Source organism: Sphaerodactylus townsendi, linkage group LG08 (genome assembly GCF_021028975.2).
Source record: "Sphaerodactylus townsendi isolate TG3544 linkage group LG08, MPM_Stown_v2.3, whole genome shotgun sequence".
NCBI classification, from domain to species: Eukaryota; Metazoa; Chordata; class Lepidosauria; order Squamata; family Sphaerodactylidae; genus Sphaerodactylus; species Sphaerodactylus townsendi.
Genome location: NC_059432.1, coordinates 103,182,246 through 103,200,569, shown reverse-complemented (window position 1 = coordinate 103,200,569; position 18,324 = coordinate 103,182,246). Strand labels below are relative to the sequence as shown.

General features: G+C 45.9%; 2 protein-coding genes across 2 annotated transcripts; one reads left to right on the top strand and one right to left on the bottom strand.

Annotated features, from left to right (window-relative positions):
• Positions 1–62: 62 nt before the first annotated feature.
• NIFK (nucleolar protein interacting with the FHA domain of MKI67) lies at positions 63–7,759 on the top strand. The gene is made up of 6 exons (XM_048504831.1): positions 63–234; positions 2,071–2,199; positions 2,688–2,796; positions 4,991–5,202; positions 6,123–6,200; positions 7,536–7,759. Exons 1-6 carry the CDS (start codon positions 106–108, stop codon positions 7,722–7,724), a joined length of 846 nt encoding a protein of 281 aa, XP_048360788.1. The 5' UTR covers positions 63–105; the 3' UTR covers positions 7,725–7,759.
• Positions 7,760–10,069: 2,310 nt separating this feature from the next.
• NCBP2AS2 (NCBP2 antisense 2 (head to head)) lies at positions 10,070–10,989 on the bottom strand. The gene has a single exon (XM_048504832.1). It carries the CDS (start codon positions 10,912–10,914, stop codon positions 10,687–10,689), a length of 228 nt encoding a protein of 75 aa, XP_048360789.1. The 5' UTR covers positions 10,915–10,989; the 3' UTR covers positions 10,070–10,686.
• Positions 10,990–18,324: the final 7,335 nt, after the last annotated feature.

Genomic DNA, 18,324 nt, shown 5'->3' with positions numbered 1-18,324 from the left:
GATTTGCTCTATAGAAAGGTGACATGTGATTACTTCCGAGCAGCCCAAGCTGCAGATTCGCGCATGCGCGTCCGCATACAGTCTTAGCGTTCCTGCCGAAGCACGATGGCGGCGACGGTGGAGGCCGCTTCAACCCCAACCCCCGCCGCGGCTTCTTTTCTCTCCTTGGACCCGGAGCGGCAGCAAGAATTTCAGGCCAAGGTGCACCAAGTACGGAGGACAGCCGCCCGCAAGGTGAGGGGCGGGGTCGTCGCGTTAGACAGGGAAGCAGTAGCTGCCGCGCGGTACAGGACTCTTTCTCCCCCCCCCCCCACGCCCGTTTCCTTAGCAACCGCCCTATGTCCGCGAGGGTCCGTTACGTGGGCAGCGTCATCGCGTTCTAAACCGTCCCAGGTTTCGGATCCTCTACGGAACAGTGGTCGCAGACTGGGCTGTTCCACCTCACACGCCTGGGGAGGGGAGTATTTGGACTGTTTCATATATTCCCTTTAAAAGAAAAGTCCCGAGGTTAATCGCATGTTTGTGTCTCTTATAGCGCTACAGATTTTCCGTTTCCAGGGGTGCATATGAATGTAGGGACAATCTCCCAATGTAATTATATTCCTCCCCCTCCCCAAGCCTACAGCTGACATGGTTCGGACCTTTCTAGTGCTTCCTTAAGCTGCACGTGGCCCGGAAGAGCTCTCTTCAAATGCCCGTTCTTTTGCCTGCCCTTGTTGGTTCCTTCCCTGGCATACATGCCCTGCATACTTACTAGTAGTGTGGTGTGGTGGTGGGACTTCCTATCTGTTGTTGGCTGGCCACCTCCCAGCCTAACAGACCCCTGTAGGAGTGTTTGTTTGTTTATTAATTATACTTGTATACCGCCGTCCCCCGGAGTGTTGTGGAAATGAAATAAGAGGAGAATCATCATGGCTATTCCCAGTCAGGCCACTTATGCCTGTTCTATGAAATCCCAGCCGGTAGATCAGAGGTTCTCAACCTAATTAATTAATTAATTAAACCACCCTTCCCCTGAAGGGCTCACAGCACCTTCCTAATGCTGTGACCCTTTAATACAGTTCCTCATGTTGTGGTGTTCCCCAACCCTAACATTTATCCACTTTACAGATGGAGAACACTGATGCAGAGAGTCTTAGGCGACCCCTGTGAAAGGGTCGTTCGACCCACAGGTTGACAGCCACTGCGCTAGATCTTGAGCTGCAGTCGGCTCTCATACACTTCAAATTCTTCCCAAGAATCTGGGTTCTTGCACTGTTTTGGCATCGTCTAGGTGTGGATCCAAGTGGCCTTTTGTAATTGATAGATGGAGATTTTATCAGTATGTAGATAGTTCATGTACTTATTGATCTGATTTCTAGCCTACTCGTTCCTAAGCAAATCATGGTCAGGGTGGTTCCAACCAGGGTGGAATCAAACCCGGTTCCTCCAGATTAGAATACACCTGCTCCTAACCACTACACCACTGCTGCTCCCGAATCCATAATAAGTAGAAATATTCTGGGGGTAGTAGCTTTCACTATGCATTCCTAATAGCACAGTGCTGCTTTTCATGACAGAAGAGGAAGAATATGGCAAACTCCAAAAAACACCGCTCTTTATGTTTGTTTAACTAAACATATGAAGCACAGGGCAGACCCACTTGTTAACTCTTTATATTCACATGTGAGTTGTCTGCCACTTGAGCTGTGGAGGCTTATCTGGGGAATTCAGATTAGCCTGTACACTCCCACACGCACCAGCTGGGTGACCTTGGGCTTTTCGGAGCTCTCTCAGCCCCACCCACCTCACAGGGTGTTTGTTGTGAGGGAGGGAAGGGCAAAGAGTTTGTAAGCCCCTTTGAGTCTCCTACAGGAGAGAAAGGGGGATATAAATCCAAACTCTTCTTCTTCTTTCTGACAGAAAGCCGATCAGATTGAATGTTGCGTCCTCCCACACTCAGCTGTGCCCTGAAATCCTTTGAGCCATTGCACATGGAGAAGTCATTAGATTTGTGCAGCTGTCCTAAAATGAACAAATAAGTTTGGGAAATAGACTTGACCTTAGTGTTTTCCTCCCGTTGAACTGCAGAATGAGAAGCTGACGCCTGGTGTCATTTACTTGGGCCACATCCCGAGGGGCCTTTTTGAGCCACAGCTCAAAGAATATTTTGATCAGTTTGGGACAGTGACGCGACTTCGTCTTTCAAGGAGTAAAAAGGTAACAGTAAATTTAATGTTTAGGTTTCCCTAATTTTCTTCAAATTATTCATAATGTATTTGCTTTCCTATAACATTGTTCCTGGGTTTTCCTCTGGTAAATGTATTGAATTGTTTGTTCTGAGTACTGAATGCTAACTTTTTTAATACAGCTTTTATACCCTTGCAGTGGATTGCCCTAATTGTTTCAACTGCTCATAGAACATTTGGGATGTGTAGATGGTTCCCTCCAGCTATATATGAATAACTTTCCAATAGAGACATCCATCTTTCTCACGTGGGCTGGGGGCACGTGGGCTGGTGCTAACCATCGTAGTATGGCATATGTTTTGCCTCATAGCCCAGGAAACATTAATGAGGGAATGAACAGTCTATTCAGAATCATATGGCTCAAAGTCTTCTCTTGTATCACAAACCTTCAACCAAGAAAATGTGGCAAACTCAGCATGAGAAATTTATTGCTCAGTTCCATCATCTTGTTTTTAACAGACCGGAAACAGCAAAGGCTATGGATTTGTGGAATTCGAATGTGACGAAGTTGCTAAGATAGTTGCTGACACCATGAACAACTATCTTTTCTGCGAACGACTCTTGAAGTGTGAGTATATGAGAAACATGATGCCCAAAAAGCAAATTTGAAAGCGGGAAGCAGTGGCAGCCACTCGTGACTCTGGGAATAGTCCCCAAAATCAACATCAGCTCTCCCAAAGGCAGGTACTCATATGCCAGTCCTCCTGATGTTTTGTGTTCCATGCCATCATACCCTGCCTCAGCATTAGATGCAATTGCAAGTTTGAAATCTTTTGGTGTTAGACACCGTGTATGCTTTGCTTCCAGGGGAGGCACCCTAGGCAGCTGATACCACTGCTGAGCTACACTGTAAACAGTATCCAGTTCCTTTCCACCCATAACTGCCAACAGGAAGACTTCCAGGGGAGGCATTCAGGGATTCCTTCTCCTCGCTGTGCTTATGATAACTGTTTTGTCTTAAGGTGAGGAAGTAGGCAGGCCTGGCTACATCAGTGTGTTTTGTGCTGTGTGCAGCACAGAATCATAAGAGTTAGAAGGGGTGGTAATGCAGGATCAGCCTAAAGCAGTGGTGGCGAACCTTTGGCACTCCAGATGTTATGGACTACAATTCCCATCAGCCCCTGCCAGCATGGCCAGTTGGCCATGCTGGAAGGGGCTGATGGGAATTGTAGTCCATAACATCTGGAGTGCCAAAGGTTCGCCACCACGGGCCTAAAGCATCCCTAATAAGTGTTTATCCAGCTGCTGCTTAAAGACTGCCAGTGACTGGGACCTCACCACCCTAGGCAGCTGATGCCACTGCTGAGCTATACTGTAAACAGTATCCAGTTCCTTTCCACCCAGTTCCTTTCCACCCATAACTGCCAACAGGAAGACCTCCCTACCCTTCTCTGAGTGAAAGCTTTTCACATTTTAAAAAAGAGCAGTCGTGTCCTCCCTCATCCGCTTCTTCTGACTGAAGTGTGGGGTTCACAGTTGCTCTCAGTGCTGAGATTAGGAAGGGAAAGCTTTGTGTCCTACTGAACGAATTAATCTGACCCGTGGTGGCAAACCTTTAGCACTCCAGATGTTATGGACTACAATTCCCAATTGGCCATACTGGCAGGGGCTGATGGGAATTGGAGTGCCAAAGGTTCGCCGTCACATTCTAGGCAAATAACAGACTGTTCTATGAGTAGTGCTTAGATGCAGCAACAAAGCTCAGCTAGTTTGCTTAGCTCAGTGGTTCTCAATCTGGGGGTCGGGACACCTTTGGGGGGGTCGAACGACCCTTTCACAGGGGTCGCCTAAGACTCTCTGCATCAGTGTTCTCCATCTGTAAAATGGATAAATGTTAGGGTTGGGGGTCACCACAACATGAGGAACTGTATTAAAGGGTCGCGGCATTAGGAAGGTTGAGAACCACTGGCTTAGCTAGTCATTCATTTTCCCTCCATGGTGCACTACTTTGTATATTATCACCATGGATCCGTACCAGCTTTTTCCTTTTAAAATAGGAATTATGGGATTTAAATTGATAATCAGGAAGATTGAGGTATGGCAGGAAGAGACCACTGCTGGAGGAGCTCTTGAAGGCTATGTTTTAGTCTTGGGTGAGACATGCCACATTGTCTGATATGGAGGAAGGAGAACTGGCAGTAAAACACATGCAGCCTTTGGCTGGTTACCTCCTAGAAGGGGCATGTGGCATTAGCTGATGCAACCAGTGAGATGCTCAAGGGTGGTAGAAGGTTGCTTTAGAGTATATTTATTTATTTTATTTCTATCCCGCCCTATCCCCTCAGGGCGGGTCACAACATAAATTACAATAACAATCATAAAACATTTTTAAAATCCAAAAATACCAGTACAAACATTAAACCAGTGATACTATAATGCCTAATTTAAAATGGATGTTAAAAACAGATGGCAATCAATAATCCCCTTTACCACCTTCTTCCCCCACCCCCGAGATCCGTGGCATGACAAAGAATAATGTATACGAAAATGGGGGGGGCGGGGGGGGCGGCGATATAAAAGTGATAAGAATCTGGGTGGTCCTTCTGATTCTCTAGTGTGTACTAAAAGGCATAATGTGCAACACATGCTATAACTCTTACCTGAAATTAAGATTAGTTTAGCAGAAATAGGTAAGGAGAATGCTCTTATTATATAATCTTTCTAGATCAATTGAATAAAATGCAATACCTTCCTGCTTTAACTAAGACTGTTCAGCTTTTGTATCTAAAAACCCTGAAACTGATTTGTTTGCTCTGTTACAGGCGAGTTTATGCCACCTGAAAAAGTGCACGAAAACCTCTTCAAAGGCTGCGAGCGGAAATTCCGAAAGCCATCGTACCCAGCGGTGAAACTTTACAATCGAAAGCGATCAGCTAAAGAGAAAGAAAAGATGACGCAGCGGCTGCTGAGGAAAGAAAGGCTTTTGCGAAGAAAATTGGCCGAGAAGGGAATCGATTATGATTTTCCTGGATTTGTAAGTAAACATCCTTCCCCTCCTCACCAAGCAAGTTTTGAGAAAGGAGAAAGGGTGGGGTACAGATTTAAGGCGACTGTGAATTTCATACTATGTGTGAGAGTCAGGATTTAAAGATGCTGCTGCCATTGACCAGATGGTAGATCAGTGAATTGGTAATAACGTGACATTTTGTAGCCCGTCATTGCTGAACAGTCCACTCAATAGCAGACAACTGTAGTTAGTCCCAGTTCCTGAGAAATGTAGACATGCTACATGTCTTGAAAAATGGTTACAAATGTGACTGAAGTGTGTATACCCTGGAGCATAGGCAGGTTATTTGCCTGACCACCTGGAGAGCTGACAGGAGAGCTCATGTAAGTTGGGCGAGGGGTGCTATTTGAACAGGGCTCCTGGAAAGATGGCTTAGAAATGTTCTAAATAAATCAGTTGCAGGTGTGCACTCCAGTAAATTTGGTGGGCTTGTCCGTGAGGCTGCCTTATCCTAAAAAATGTGAGAAATAAGCAGCTCCAAGCTGTTGTAGTGCCCGAGTTAAACTTGTTTGGGTTTTATAGCTCTTTGCTGCTTACTAAGGCTCATTCCGCACATGCAGAATAATGCACTTTCAAATTGCTTTCAGTGCTCTTTGAAGCTGTGCGGAATAGCAAAATCCACTTGCAAACAGTTGTGAAAGTGGTTTGAAAATGCATTATTTTGCATGTGCAGAAGGGGCCTAAGAGAGATCCTCACAGAGTATTTTCATTTTGCTGTGCTGTGCAGTTTGCATTCACAATTTCCTGTAACTGTATGGGATGTGTTCATCTTCAAAGGTTCCATGTTAATCATTTTGACTACAACTGTAAAAAGAAGCTGGAGGATATATATTTTTTGTCCTTGATAATTGTGCACAGAAAACTGATGGTGGCATTCCTCTCTCTAGGCAGCTCAGTTGCCTGTAAAGAAAAAAAAGACCGTCTCAAACTCGGACACTAACATGGATGTATCTGTGGACAGCGAGGTGAGCTTAAGCTGCTGTTTTACCCAAAAGGCCCGGAAGGCAAACAATATTGATGCAGTTCTGATACGTGGCTGTTTAATGGAATCTCCTGCATTAACAATCATGGACCTGCTTTTTTGAGCTAACCTTTTTAAGTACATAGGAACACAAATTTGTGGAATGTTCTGTTTGGCCCCTTCCGCACACGCAAAATAATGCGTTTTCAAACCACTTTCACAACTGTTTGCAAGTCGATTTTGCCATTCTGCACAGCTTCAAAGAGCACTGAAAGCAGTTTGAAAGTGCATTATTCTGCATGTGCGGAATGAGCCTTTGAAAGGAAATGCCTAAGCTGACCTGCATTCGCAGAGCAGTTGTTGGTGTGGTTGAGGCATGCAAACTTGCCCTTCATAATTTTCCACTACAACCTTTACCACTATTTATTGGTCACAAGGAGCTTGTGGTGGTTTTTATTGTTCTCAAAACAATAGCTCCGTTGTGGTTAATTGTTCTGCAGTTTTCCTCATGGAAAACTGAAGCAAAGAGTTAATTCAGTGACTCCATGTCTCTGGCTAGCTTCATGCTTCTGTGCAATTAAAGCAATCCACTTTTGAGTTAGAAGGGTGGTTTTCAGCTATACTGTGTTTCACATAAAGATGTTATTTCAGTCAGTTGAGGTGCAGTGGTTGAGATAATTGTGTGCTTCCACATAAATGAATATGGGAATTATCAATCATTTTTACGCATTGTCTTTGACAAAATTATGATTTTGTGCATTATTGAACATAGTACTTTGATACAAGGGCATTTATGCCAAAATGTATTTTTACTTTCAAACAAATGGGGGGAGCAGGGCTGGGTAGGCTTTAGGACCGAGGCAGAGCATTCTAGAACAAAGAAGGTCCAGCATGCTTTTTTCTGTGGTGGAGGAAAATGCAATTTACTAACATCTTTATGTGAAACAGAGGATATAACCCTTCAATCCACATTTTATTTATTTATTTATTTATTGTTTTGACTTTTATACCGCCCTATCCCCGAGGGGCTCTGGGCGGTGTACAACGAAATTAATACAAATAAATTAGGGGCAAACCATACAAATAAAACAACGTATGTCTGCTATAAAAGCAGCAAGAATTACTATTTTAAAAATGAAAATGAAGGCGGAGAATTCAGACACTGATGTAACTATATTTAATTTCAAATTTTAACACCCTCCCCCATTTTAACAGCCTACATTAGTATTCCTGTTAATTTATTTTTGGCTATTTGTACGCACATGTTCACATGCATATAATAGCATAGTGGTGAACAACAGCGTTCCTTCATAATCAGCAACACCTTTCTCTCATTCAGCTTCCTACTCCGGTATGTTCACCGTCAGTACTTGAACATCGAAAATCTCTACCAGATGAAATTGAAGAGAAAGAAATAATTTTCAAACTGCCACCTGCAAGTGAAAAGGTTAATGCTAAACAAAAAGCAAAGACAGCCAAGTCAAAGAAGAAAACTACAGCTCCTAAACAACGGAAATGTACTACATAAGCATCAAGGACCTTAAATAAATATGGATTTTCCTAGCAGCTTTGTCTTGTCTAACAGAAAGGTCTTGGTGTGGTTGAAGTTCCAGTGACCCTTTACCTAAGAAGCAGCCTTTTTAGTTGCTACTGCTTTAAGATCATTTTTCCCCCAGGGAAGTTTGTTTCTTTGTTGAGATTTTCACCCCTCAGTAAAAAGCGGTATCAGAAATGATGCAATGCATGTTTTCAAAAGAACAGTGGGAAATTTGGGGGGGATGCAAAGCACATATAATTGAGCAGCATGTTCCTGATGTCAAACTGGAAAAGGTTTGGACTGCTGGGAAGTGAAATCTTCAGCCATCCAGGAGGCCTCAGATTCCATGTCCACCTGAAGGGAAAGTACTATGCTTCCCAGCAGCCCTAACTGTAGGAACCAATACTAACCCCCCCCCCCTCTCACACACACACACAACAGTGTGCTTCTGCCTAGCAGCAGCAAGCCTTGAAAAGGGGGGGCGAGGAGAGGAGGAAGCTATGTTCCCCTCCTTCCCCCATGGTGTGCTCCCCACAAGCACTAGGTCCCTGTGGTGAACTTCCTGACTGGCAACACGGGACAAGCTCTGTCAAGCCAAAGCTGAGCTGGAAGAGTTCTGTTTGGGGGGAGGGGGGGATCCGAGAAAAGAGCCATTAGCGAAGTTAGAGGACTTGGTGCGGGAGAGTGTAAATAAGCTTTTTTTACCCATTAAATAATTTGGCTAGGTTTTTGTTATCTGGTAAATTGTACGGCCAAACAGGAGTGGCTGGCCCTTTGTCATTAACCCACCAACAATTTTCTAGAGCACGTTTTATTTATTTGTACAATGGGCTTTACTGCTAGTAAAAATAAATGACATAGTTTGTTGCCTGTTCTCCTAGCTAACTGTCCCCATAAACCCCTGCCATTTATGGCACTCATTACACAAGTTACCTGCCCACCACGTAGTACAATGATTCCAAAATTGACAGCTATGGTACTCACGTATCTTTCCCAAAGCCAAGAACTAGTCCTGGCTTCTGCTTCATTGATGTAGGAGATTCTTAGAAGAGTGCATGGGAATTACCTTAATATCTGCAGGGAGCACCCACTGGCAAATAGGTGTCTCCACACTACCCCGGAACCTCTTAATGTTTGGTACCATAGCACCATGTGATTAGTCTCAGCCATTTGTGGAACCACCTTTTCACCAAATCCCAAATGTGTCCGGAGGTCCAACATAGTTCAACAATCTAATACCAGGAACACGTTTAACCCTTTGAAACTAAAGAGAACGTGGTAACACTTAATTTCTGCTACAATTTTTTTTTGTTCCTGTCGCAAATGGAATAACCTTCCTTGCCAAAATAGGGGCCGTATATATTTATTCTTTTTACCATCACTTCACTCTTTTACTCCAAAATTTTGTAACTCCAAAATCTTGTAACTTCGGGTGGGGCAATCATATTTACACAAATGTTTGCTTCCAAGGAAGGAGCACATTTGAAAAACTTTTATGATACACAGTTCTCTGGTCCAGGTCTGACCTAAGGACTGTCAGTCAAGCCTTTCCTATTGGGAATTCAGTTCCCAGGTACAGAGTGCCCAGGAATGTAGTCAATGGTTTATTTTTCTTTTTTACTGTACTGAACAAATCTTTAAAAAAATAATTTAAAAATGATGTTTATCTCACTTGTATTCATTTACACTGTAAGCAAGAGCTGCAAGAGAATGCAACAGAAACCACTGGATGAAGCCTAAAAGTGGCTATGGGGTAGTAGTTTGAGCTTAATGCTGCCAAGCGGTGGGGGGGGGGGGGGGGCACAACATATGAACACATGAAGCTTCCCAATCTTGCATTGGACCTTTGGTCTGTGTCAGTATTTCTTACTCTGACTGGCAGCAGCTTTCCATGTTCTCAGGCAGAGACCTTTCACTTCATTTAACCAGATAGGCCAGAATGTGGTGCTCATCTAGAGGAGCATCTCTCAGTTCTCTTCCATTTTAGCCCTATTACTCCCATCATCACTACGAGATTGGCAATTTAGCTTTGCTTTCTAATTGAGTTAAATCCAGCAAAAATAGCAAACCTTTGTTTCCACTGCAAGCAGTACAGAGGAATGGTGATTTCTGGAGGTGATCGGGCCAGGATGTCCCAGTTCTTTCCTTTTCTACCACCATCCTGAAGCTGATGGACCATTTTCAAATGACAAAAGTTGTGCCTTCCTGTCAGCAACCGCCTCTGCCATCACAAATAGCCCTGTGTGTGTCTGAGTATATATTTCTGGACTGAAATTCGGCCAGGATTTCCCTTTCATGTTTAGCAACTTTTTTTTCACAGAGATGGCAGACAAGCATTACAATGACGAATTCTTTTTATTATTATGGATGACCACATCATACCAGGTTAACCGTCAGGCTCACGGGCAGAGAAATGTAAACATTTTCTCTGAGAGGCCTGTTTCCAGACTGCTGGCATGAGTCCTGGGCCGATACCTCTGGGAAGGCCCTTATGAACAGGGCTCAGCTCCCTCCAGCGAGAGGCAGGGGCTAGCGGTGTAACGTAGTAGTCAAGAGAGCTGATTCGAGAGGCCTGGGTTCAAGTCTCCCCCCGCACCGCGAGTCACCCAGTCAGCAACTTCAACCTCACCTCTCTGACAGGTCTGAAGACGTCGGGATGAAGAGGGAAGGGTGGCGGAAAACAATCCTAAGGTGAGTTCAGAGAACATGACCCCGCTCGAGGCCTCCCTTCCCTTCCGGTGAGGCCGGGAGAATGGGAACGACGGGGGTGGGGGCGAACGGCCGCTTGGCCTACCTCGCAGGGCTGTTGTGGCTGTGAGGCGAAAGCGGGCAACAAGGACGACGGACACAATGACGCAGCCGAGGAGCGGGGGACCAACTTCCGCTCGTCACATCCCCAGAAGCAACCAGCCAATCGCTGTGCCCGCTCCACTCGGCGCTCCCCGGAAACTGGTCACGAGTCCCGCCCCTTCTCCTTCCCGCGCTGCTGATTTGGCCAGGATTCCCGGGCGCGCGCCGCCTCCTCCTTCAACTCGCGCAGGAAGGTGTCGCGCAGGCGCAGTCCGCGGGTCAGGGCGGCGGCGGTGAGTCGCGCGGCCGTGCGGATGGGGCGCGCTTCCGCCAGCTGCTCCTGCAGCCGCGGGTTGTTGAGCAGGGCGAGCAGCAGCCGGCGCAGCACCATCCTCGCCCGGGGAATGCCAGCCACGGCGACAAGGAGGTGGGACGGGCGGGAGACCCCGTGACCTTGCCGCGGCGCAGCGATTGGCTGTGGAGCGGGGGGGGCTGGGTTTGTGCTGGTCACGTGGTGACGGAGACTCGGTGCCAGCGGCTGTGCAGTCATCGGCGACCAAATAGCGGACCCGGATCTTAAAGGCGCAGAACCCCAATTACCTGCAGGTGGGACAGTAGTTCCTGGTGGGTCCCTTAGCACACTGGGGCTTTGCAGTTTTAATTCCCCCCCCCCCCCCCCCAAAAAAAAAATCCATGAAAAAAAGGCGAGATTGTTTTCATTCTATCCTGGGTAATCGTTAGCTGAAGGAGTCCTGCAGGGGAAGCTCTTTCAGATTGCTGCCTTTTTTGGTTGCTGTTGCAAGGATGACACCCGTTGTCTATTAGGGGTTGGGTGCAGCAAAGAAGACAATTCTTCCCAAAGTTTCTTCCCCCGCCCGCTGGCTTCTTGCTTTGCAGGCCTGGGTGTGGAGGGTGGGCCTGGCCACCATTCAGTCAGGCTGTAACGTGGGGCAGGCGCTGCCAGATATGGGACCCTCCCCCTAAAAAGAGGCGAAAGAGTGGGGATAGGCAAGGAGCAACAAGCCCTCTGCCACCACCACCCTGGCACGTGGCTCTGGTTGCTGGGTAACCCCCACTTCATTTTTGCATAGCCCTTCTAAAGTTAAATCCAGCCCCACCATCCTCATCGCCCAGGGCCACAAAACAAGAAGCTGGCTCCCTGCTCAGCACAGCACTGTTCACTCATCCCTCAGTGACCTTCAGTCCCAGAAAAAAATTTCCCCTGAGGGGAAAGTTCACAACTTCACTCTGGAGGCACTGCAGTACTGGACTGGATCACTGCCAACTTCAGTATGTAAGCTAGACAGGACAATAAGCTAGACAGGAACAAACCTCAACTGCTGTGGAGTCTAATTCAAAGAGAACCTTTTCTGCTATCCCTGTGCCTTCAGGGCCTCTTTCAGAATAAAAAACAAAATAGCTTTAATGATATGATTGTGATAATCTTCTCTCTTGGAACAACAAATAGAAAGCAAAGCAACAATTACCGTGTATGGGGAGGGGGGTTGAACCAGGATTTATGTTGAGTTGAGACGTGATACATGGAACAGATCTCACGCTTGATTCATAGAAGCCAGATAGCCCTTTATTTCTGTTGTTCAAGACTGCCATCCTTAAAATGCTCTCGGGTTGGAGCCGCATGGCGTAGTAGTTAAGTGCTTGCACTGCCACTCATACGGTCAGGAGTTCGAGCCCCCTGTGGGTCAGATATCCTGGCAGCTGGCTCATGGTCAACTCAGCCATCCACCCATTTCTTGGTCAGTTAATGAGTACCTAGCTCATAGCTAGAGAGTAAAGAATAGCTGGGGAAAGCAGTGGTCTCGGGTTTCCAACCTCCAGGTAGGGCCTGTAGCTGTCCCAGAATTACAGTTGATCTGCAGAATACAGAGATCAGTTCCCCTGGAGAACATGGATGCTTTGGAGAGTAGTCAGATCCATGTTGCCAGGGATGTAGGTAAGGGGTGGGTTCACAGGTTCAAACACCTCCCCCCCATTACATTTCCGGCTTGCTTGAAAGTTACCAATGCATGGAATGGAACAGGCACAGCTAGAAAGCCCTTGTCAGCAGGGAAGACTTCGCTGAGCAAACAGTCCAGGCAGGAGTGGGATAAGGCCTGGAGGAGGAAGAGGGGCAGGGAGGATGGGTGGAAGCCAGGGGGGATAAAAGAAAAGAGAGAAGCAGTCACGAAGCTGCAATGGGGACACCCGGGGCAGCATTTAAAATAGAATCAAGGAAGGGAGGGAAGCGGGCAAGGGGTATCCAGGGAAAGGGTCCCCTTTTCCAGACTGGCTCAAGCATTGAGGGTTTGCCACCCACTCCCCGCTCTGCCGCCTGAGCTATGGAGACTTATCTGGGGAATTCAGATTAGCTTGTACACTCCCAACACACGCCAGCTGGGTGACCTTGGGCTAGTCACAGTTCGAAAGCCCCTTTGAGTCTCTTTGCAGGAGAGAAAGGGGGGATATAAATCCAACTCTTCTTTTTCTTCCTCAGAGGCCGGGGGTGAGGCCGGGGAAGTCAAGCTTTAAAATGAAGCGTACTGTGCAAAAATCCGTCTTAAATTTTTTGAACAAAAAGAGCAAATGTGAAGTTGACCGTGATAGCAGCAGCAGCACAAGAACGACTGTTTACAGTCAAGAAAGTTTGGCTTCTCCTTCTACTTCTGTCTGTTCACAATCAATGCCACAGGATTTTCAACTGCCAGCAAGTAAGTTTATACAGATACCTATACCTTTATCTTGATTTTTGTTTTGAAAACTTTAGATCTAAGATTGATGTATAGAAAGCAGTACGTGCTTAGCACTACTGTATCCCCTAGATTTCATTTCCAAAGAGCTGGCCTGCAAATAGCATAAATAATCTTAATTTTTTTCTTTATTTTCCAGTTCACCCAGAAGCTTCTATACCAGGGCCAATTGGCCATGCTGACAGAGGCTGATGGGAATTGTAGTTCCTGAACATCTGGAGAGCCGCAGGTTCCCTACCCCTGTTCTATACTCTATGAACGTGATGTTGGCAGATATTTAAAACAACCACCTCAGAATGACGAGGAGAAGTTTAAAGCTCTCAGTGAACCTTGGATTCCTCCATGTACCACTTTCCTATAAGTACAGATAGACACTTGTCATTTCAACGCCATTGGATGACGCAATACGATTGGCTAGTTTACACAGATTATTTACAAGGGGCACTTTGCAAAGTTTGCGTCCTGTTTGGAAGTGGCTTTGGTGGTCGTGGTCAACAACAACTTGGGGCTCTTGTCAAGAAACCGTTCACAAAGTGGAAGCATGCAAAAGAAAAATTTGAGAAACATGAAAAAGCAGAATACCACCAATTCGCTGTTGAACAAGCGGAAGGATTTTTTCCTGTGGTATCTGGAAAAAATCAAAACGTCATTGAAGCACTCAGTACAGAAAATCGTAAAAAACTCACCGCCGTAGTAGAAACAGTTATTCTGTGCGGTCATCAAGAAATTGCCTTGAAGAAGAAGAAGAGTTTGGATTTATATCCCCCCTTTCTCTCCTGCAGGAGACTCAAAGGGGCTTACAATCTCCTTGCCCTTCCCCCCCTCACAACAAACACCCTGTGAGGTGGGTGGGGCTGAGAGAGCTCCGAGAAGCTGTGACTAGCCCAAGGTCACCCAGCTGGCGTGTGTGGGAGTGCACAGGCTAATCTGAATTCCCCAGATAAGCCTCCACAGCTCAGGTGGCAGAGCTGGGAATCAAACCCGGTTCCTCCAGATTAGATACACGAGCTCTTAACCTCCTACGCCACTGCTGCTCCAGGTGACTTGAGAGGTGACTGCGAAGATGGACCTATCGGACTCACCGTGCCTCTTCACAATGATGGCAACTTCAAAGCTCTTCTTCGGTATTGAGCCCATTCTGGAGATGAAGCCCTTGAAAGCCATTTGCAGACTTCGGATAATAGGTCTATGTACACATCTATTCAAAACGAAATTGTTGAATTGTGTGGTAACTCAGTGCAAGAAAGTATAATCAGGAGAATAAAACATAAAGGACCAGGGTATTTCTCAATTTTGGCGGATGAAACACAAGACAGCTCAAGACAGCAACAGTTATCCTTGTGTGTACGTTATTTAGACATCTCTTGCAAAAAATCAATTGTTCGTGAGGACTTCATTGAGTTCGTTCATGTGGAAGACTTGTCAGCGTCGGCATTCGCAACCACCATAATGGAGCGCCTGGTTTCTCATGGCTTGGATCCCGAGATGATGGTTGGTCAGGGCTACGACGGTGCTGCAATAATGAGCGGCCACCTTAAAGGTGTGCGCACTCTGATACGTGAGCAGTACCCTAAGGCGCGCTTTGTACACTGTGCTGCACATACTCTCAATTTAGTTCTTGCCCATTCGTCAGAAGTAGCTATGATAAGGAACTGTGTAGGAACAGTTAAAAATGTTATTAATTTTTTAAGACAATCTTCCTCATGGAACACCGTGCTGAAGAGAACTTGCGGAGAAAAGATGCATTCTCAATTGGTAGCTCTTTGCGAGACGAGACGGACTGAGAAACACAAGGCTGTAAGCAGATTCGTAGAAACGTTTAATGCCATTGTAGAAGCACTGCATGTTCTGGGAAATGATGTCAGAGACTCACAAGCCTTTCAGTTTATACACAGCCTAGAGAACTGTCAGTTTGTTATTTCTTTACTGATTTTGAAGAAGGTGTTTAGTTACACATCAAGTCTTAATGTGGCCCTGCAGATGGTTGGTATGAATCTCAACGAAGCATACAAACACGCTAAAACAGTCATAGAAGCCCTGGAGGCTATCAGGCGTGATCCCAGCGATGCTGTGTTTTACAATATTATCGAGGAAGCGAAGAACTTACTTGGCACAACAGAAATTATGGCTCCTCGTCTAGTTTCAAAACAAATTCGTGGAAGCAACGTTCCAGCCAATACCCCAGAACAGTACTACAAAAGAAATGTTTTTTATCCATTTCTGGATCATGTTATAGAGGAACTGAAAGCTAGATTTGCTTCTCATGCAAATATTATAGGAAGTTTGCAAATTTTAGTTCCAGGTTTCTTTATAGATGACGCGGCCTGTCACTTACAACTACTACAGAATTTGTACTTGAATGATGTAACATCCGAAACCTTGAAAGCAGAGTATGATTTGTGGAAAAGGAAGTGGGCGGCAGCTGAATGTGCTGTGGGTGTTTTGGAGACGTACGATGAATGCAGTGAGTTTTGCTTCCCTAATATTAAGACATTACTTGGAATTTTTGCAGTGATCCCAGTACTTTCAGCACACACACCTGAGCGGATTTTCTCGATGCCTGTAGAAGCGAGGTTGAAGACATAGCACTAAAAAAGGGAGACAGAGACGCGGCCAGCAGAGACTGACAGGCCTAGCTCTGATGGCAGCTCACAGGGACATCACCATTTCTTCAACGGAAATAATGTATAAACTCGGTTCTTGCCGGAAAAGGCTCGATTTGATTTTATAGTTTTTGAAAATTTAAGTTATTGCTGGAGCAAGATAGTTGCACCATTTGGTTGATGTATGTTGATGCAGGGCAGCTGGGAAGTTAATTGGTTGATTGAGGGTCACCTTTAATGTCTGCGTATTATGGTGTAGCTTTCCTGCTCCACATCCTCCTCCTCCCTCCCTCTACCTTTTTGCTCTCCTCTTGTCCTTATGCTGCATTGTTGTATGCTGGGCTGTATTGCTGTATTTTTTCCTTGTTTACTTATTTGTGTAAGTTCGTTTGCTTGCCAGCGCTTTTAGCACATGATTATTTTTGTCTTCCTCTTTTTGCAAATATGTTTTTGTAGCCTGACTTTTATACTTAGAATTTTATTAAAGGGTAACTCCTTTTTATATAACTGCTGCATTTTATTTTTCTCTGCTAAAGAACTGGGTAGTTTCAGTTCTTCTGTCGTGGGAGCTTTACAGACCTGGTGATTGACTGCATATCATGAAATTAACGGGCATCATGGTAAAAGTTGTCTAGACAAACTAAAGGGCATTCCAGAGAACATGGTCTATAGCAGTGATGGCGAACCTATGGCACAGGTGCCAGAGGTGGCACTTAGAGCCCTCTCTGTGGGCATGCGCAAACAGAGTTTGTCATGTGGGGGGGAATCGCACCCCCCCACACACATCTAGGCTGGCCTGGGCTGCTGGGCTCAATTATTAGCATTAAACCTAAGACCTAGTTTTGGGGAAGCAGTATAGGTAACCCTCTTAAGCACTGTTAAACCCCACTGATTTTCATGCGAAGAACTAAAGCGTGATCCTTTACCTGGGAGTAAGCTCAGTTGCTGGCAATGTGGCTTGCTTCTGAGTAAACCCTCCTAGGGTCGCGATTCACCCTTTCGAAGAGTTGCATGGTTGCTTCAAAGCAAAGCCACCAACCACCACCAAGCTTACTCTTGAGTAACACACACCTTGGAGTCAAGCATTTTTTCTAAACTAAAACCTCAGCATTCAGGTTAAATCGGTCTCAAAAAGGTTCGCCATCACTGGTCTATAGCAGTGATGGTGAACCTTTTTGAGACCGAGTGCCCAAATTACAACCCAAACACCACTTATTTATCTCAAAGTGCCAACCCAGCAATTTAACCTGAATACTGAAGTTTTAGTTTAGAAAAAAACGGTTGGCTCCCTCTTCCTCCGCCCCACCTGCTCGAGCAGGGGCCAACCTGCTCTAGCCTCCAGCAAGTCCCACGCGCACTGCTCTGTGCCTCTCTAGCATCTCTGTCTCCTCTGCGCCCCAGGCAGCAGCCGCACGGGCACAGACCCACCAGCCCGGAGTCGCTTCCTGCTCACTGCACCGGTGCCGCACATGCGTTAACTCAGTGACCCAAGGGCCGTAAACCTAGATGTGTGTGTGTGAGTGGGGTGATTTTCCGCCCCCCACATGACGAATTCTGTGTGCGTGCTCACAGAGAGGGCTCTGAGTGCCACCTCTGGCACCCGTGCCATAGGTTCGCCATCACTGGTCTATAGGAACAGATGAACCAGTTTTTGATTATTAACTATAGTCAAGCACAAGATGTTTGCTCAACTGAGGACTCTTCAGTCTCACGTAAACAGCTGACCTAGATACAATGTACACAGCCAGCCAGCATGAACGATGCATTGACTAGAATGCAGAGAAACACACATTTTAATCTGCAAGACTAATATAAAAAAGAATGCTAACTAAAATATACGCAAGGCTGTGTGTGGTGCAGACACTCTAGCAATGAAAACCTACCTTTGTCTCTTGCTTTGAAAACCCCACAAAATTGTCGTACATCAGCCGCAAATTGAGAGCACTTTACATGTGCATTAGCACCTCTCTTGCACCCTTCTCCAGTAACCTCCAAGACAGTTTCAAAATTCCTGTTTTAATGAACTTGAACATGAGCCCTTGCATCCAATACTGTTTGGCTCTGACTATGTATAAGTTACATTTGTATGGTTTCCCAAAGAGGCCTATATCTCTTATTGGTGTGGAGCTTTGGGCTGATCTGTGTGGAGCTTTTGGGCTGATCTGATCTGAGTGTCATCAGTATGCTGATGACACTCAGCTCATTCTGCTGATGGAGGGGGGAGCTGTCACCGCCCCTGCGGCTCTACAGCATTGTTTGGAGGCGGTTGCTGGTTGGTTGCAGCAGAGCAGGTTAAAACTCAATCCACCGCCCCTGCTCCCTCCTCTTTACCCCCATGGGCCCTAATACCATCAGGACCCATTATTTCACATTAGGAGGGTTTCGTAAGGGTGCGGGCGATATTCCAAGATACTACTGTTGTTTTAATTATATGTATGTTTTTAGCTGATG

What these genes read in the sequence shown, in the direction of transcription:
- NIFK (XM_048504831.1), top strand. Translation starts at nt 106, where the DNA reads ATGGCGGCGACGGTGGAGGCCGCTTCAACCCCAACCCCCGCCGCGGCT. An exon ending in GGAGGACAGCCGCCCGCAAG is followed by an intron (nt 235 to 2,070) that starts GTGAGGGGCGGG and finishes GTTGAACTGCAG; the next exon opens with AATGAGAAGCTGACGCCTGG. An exon ending in ATGTATCTGTGGACAGCGAG is followed by an intron (nt 6,201 to 7,535) that starts GTGAGCTTAAGC and finishes TCTCTCATTCAG; the next exon opens with CTTCCTACTCCGGTATGTTC.
- NCBP2AS2 (XM_048504832.1), bottom strand. Translation starts at nt 10,914, where the DNA reads ATGGTGCTGCGCCGGCTGCTGCTCGCCCTGCTCAACAACCCGCGGCTG.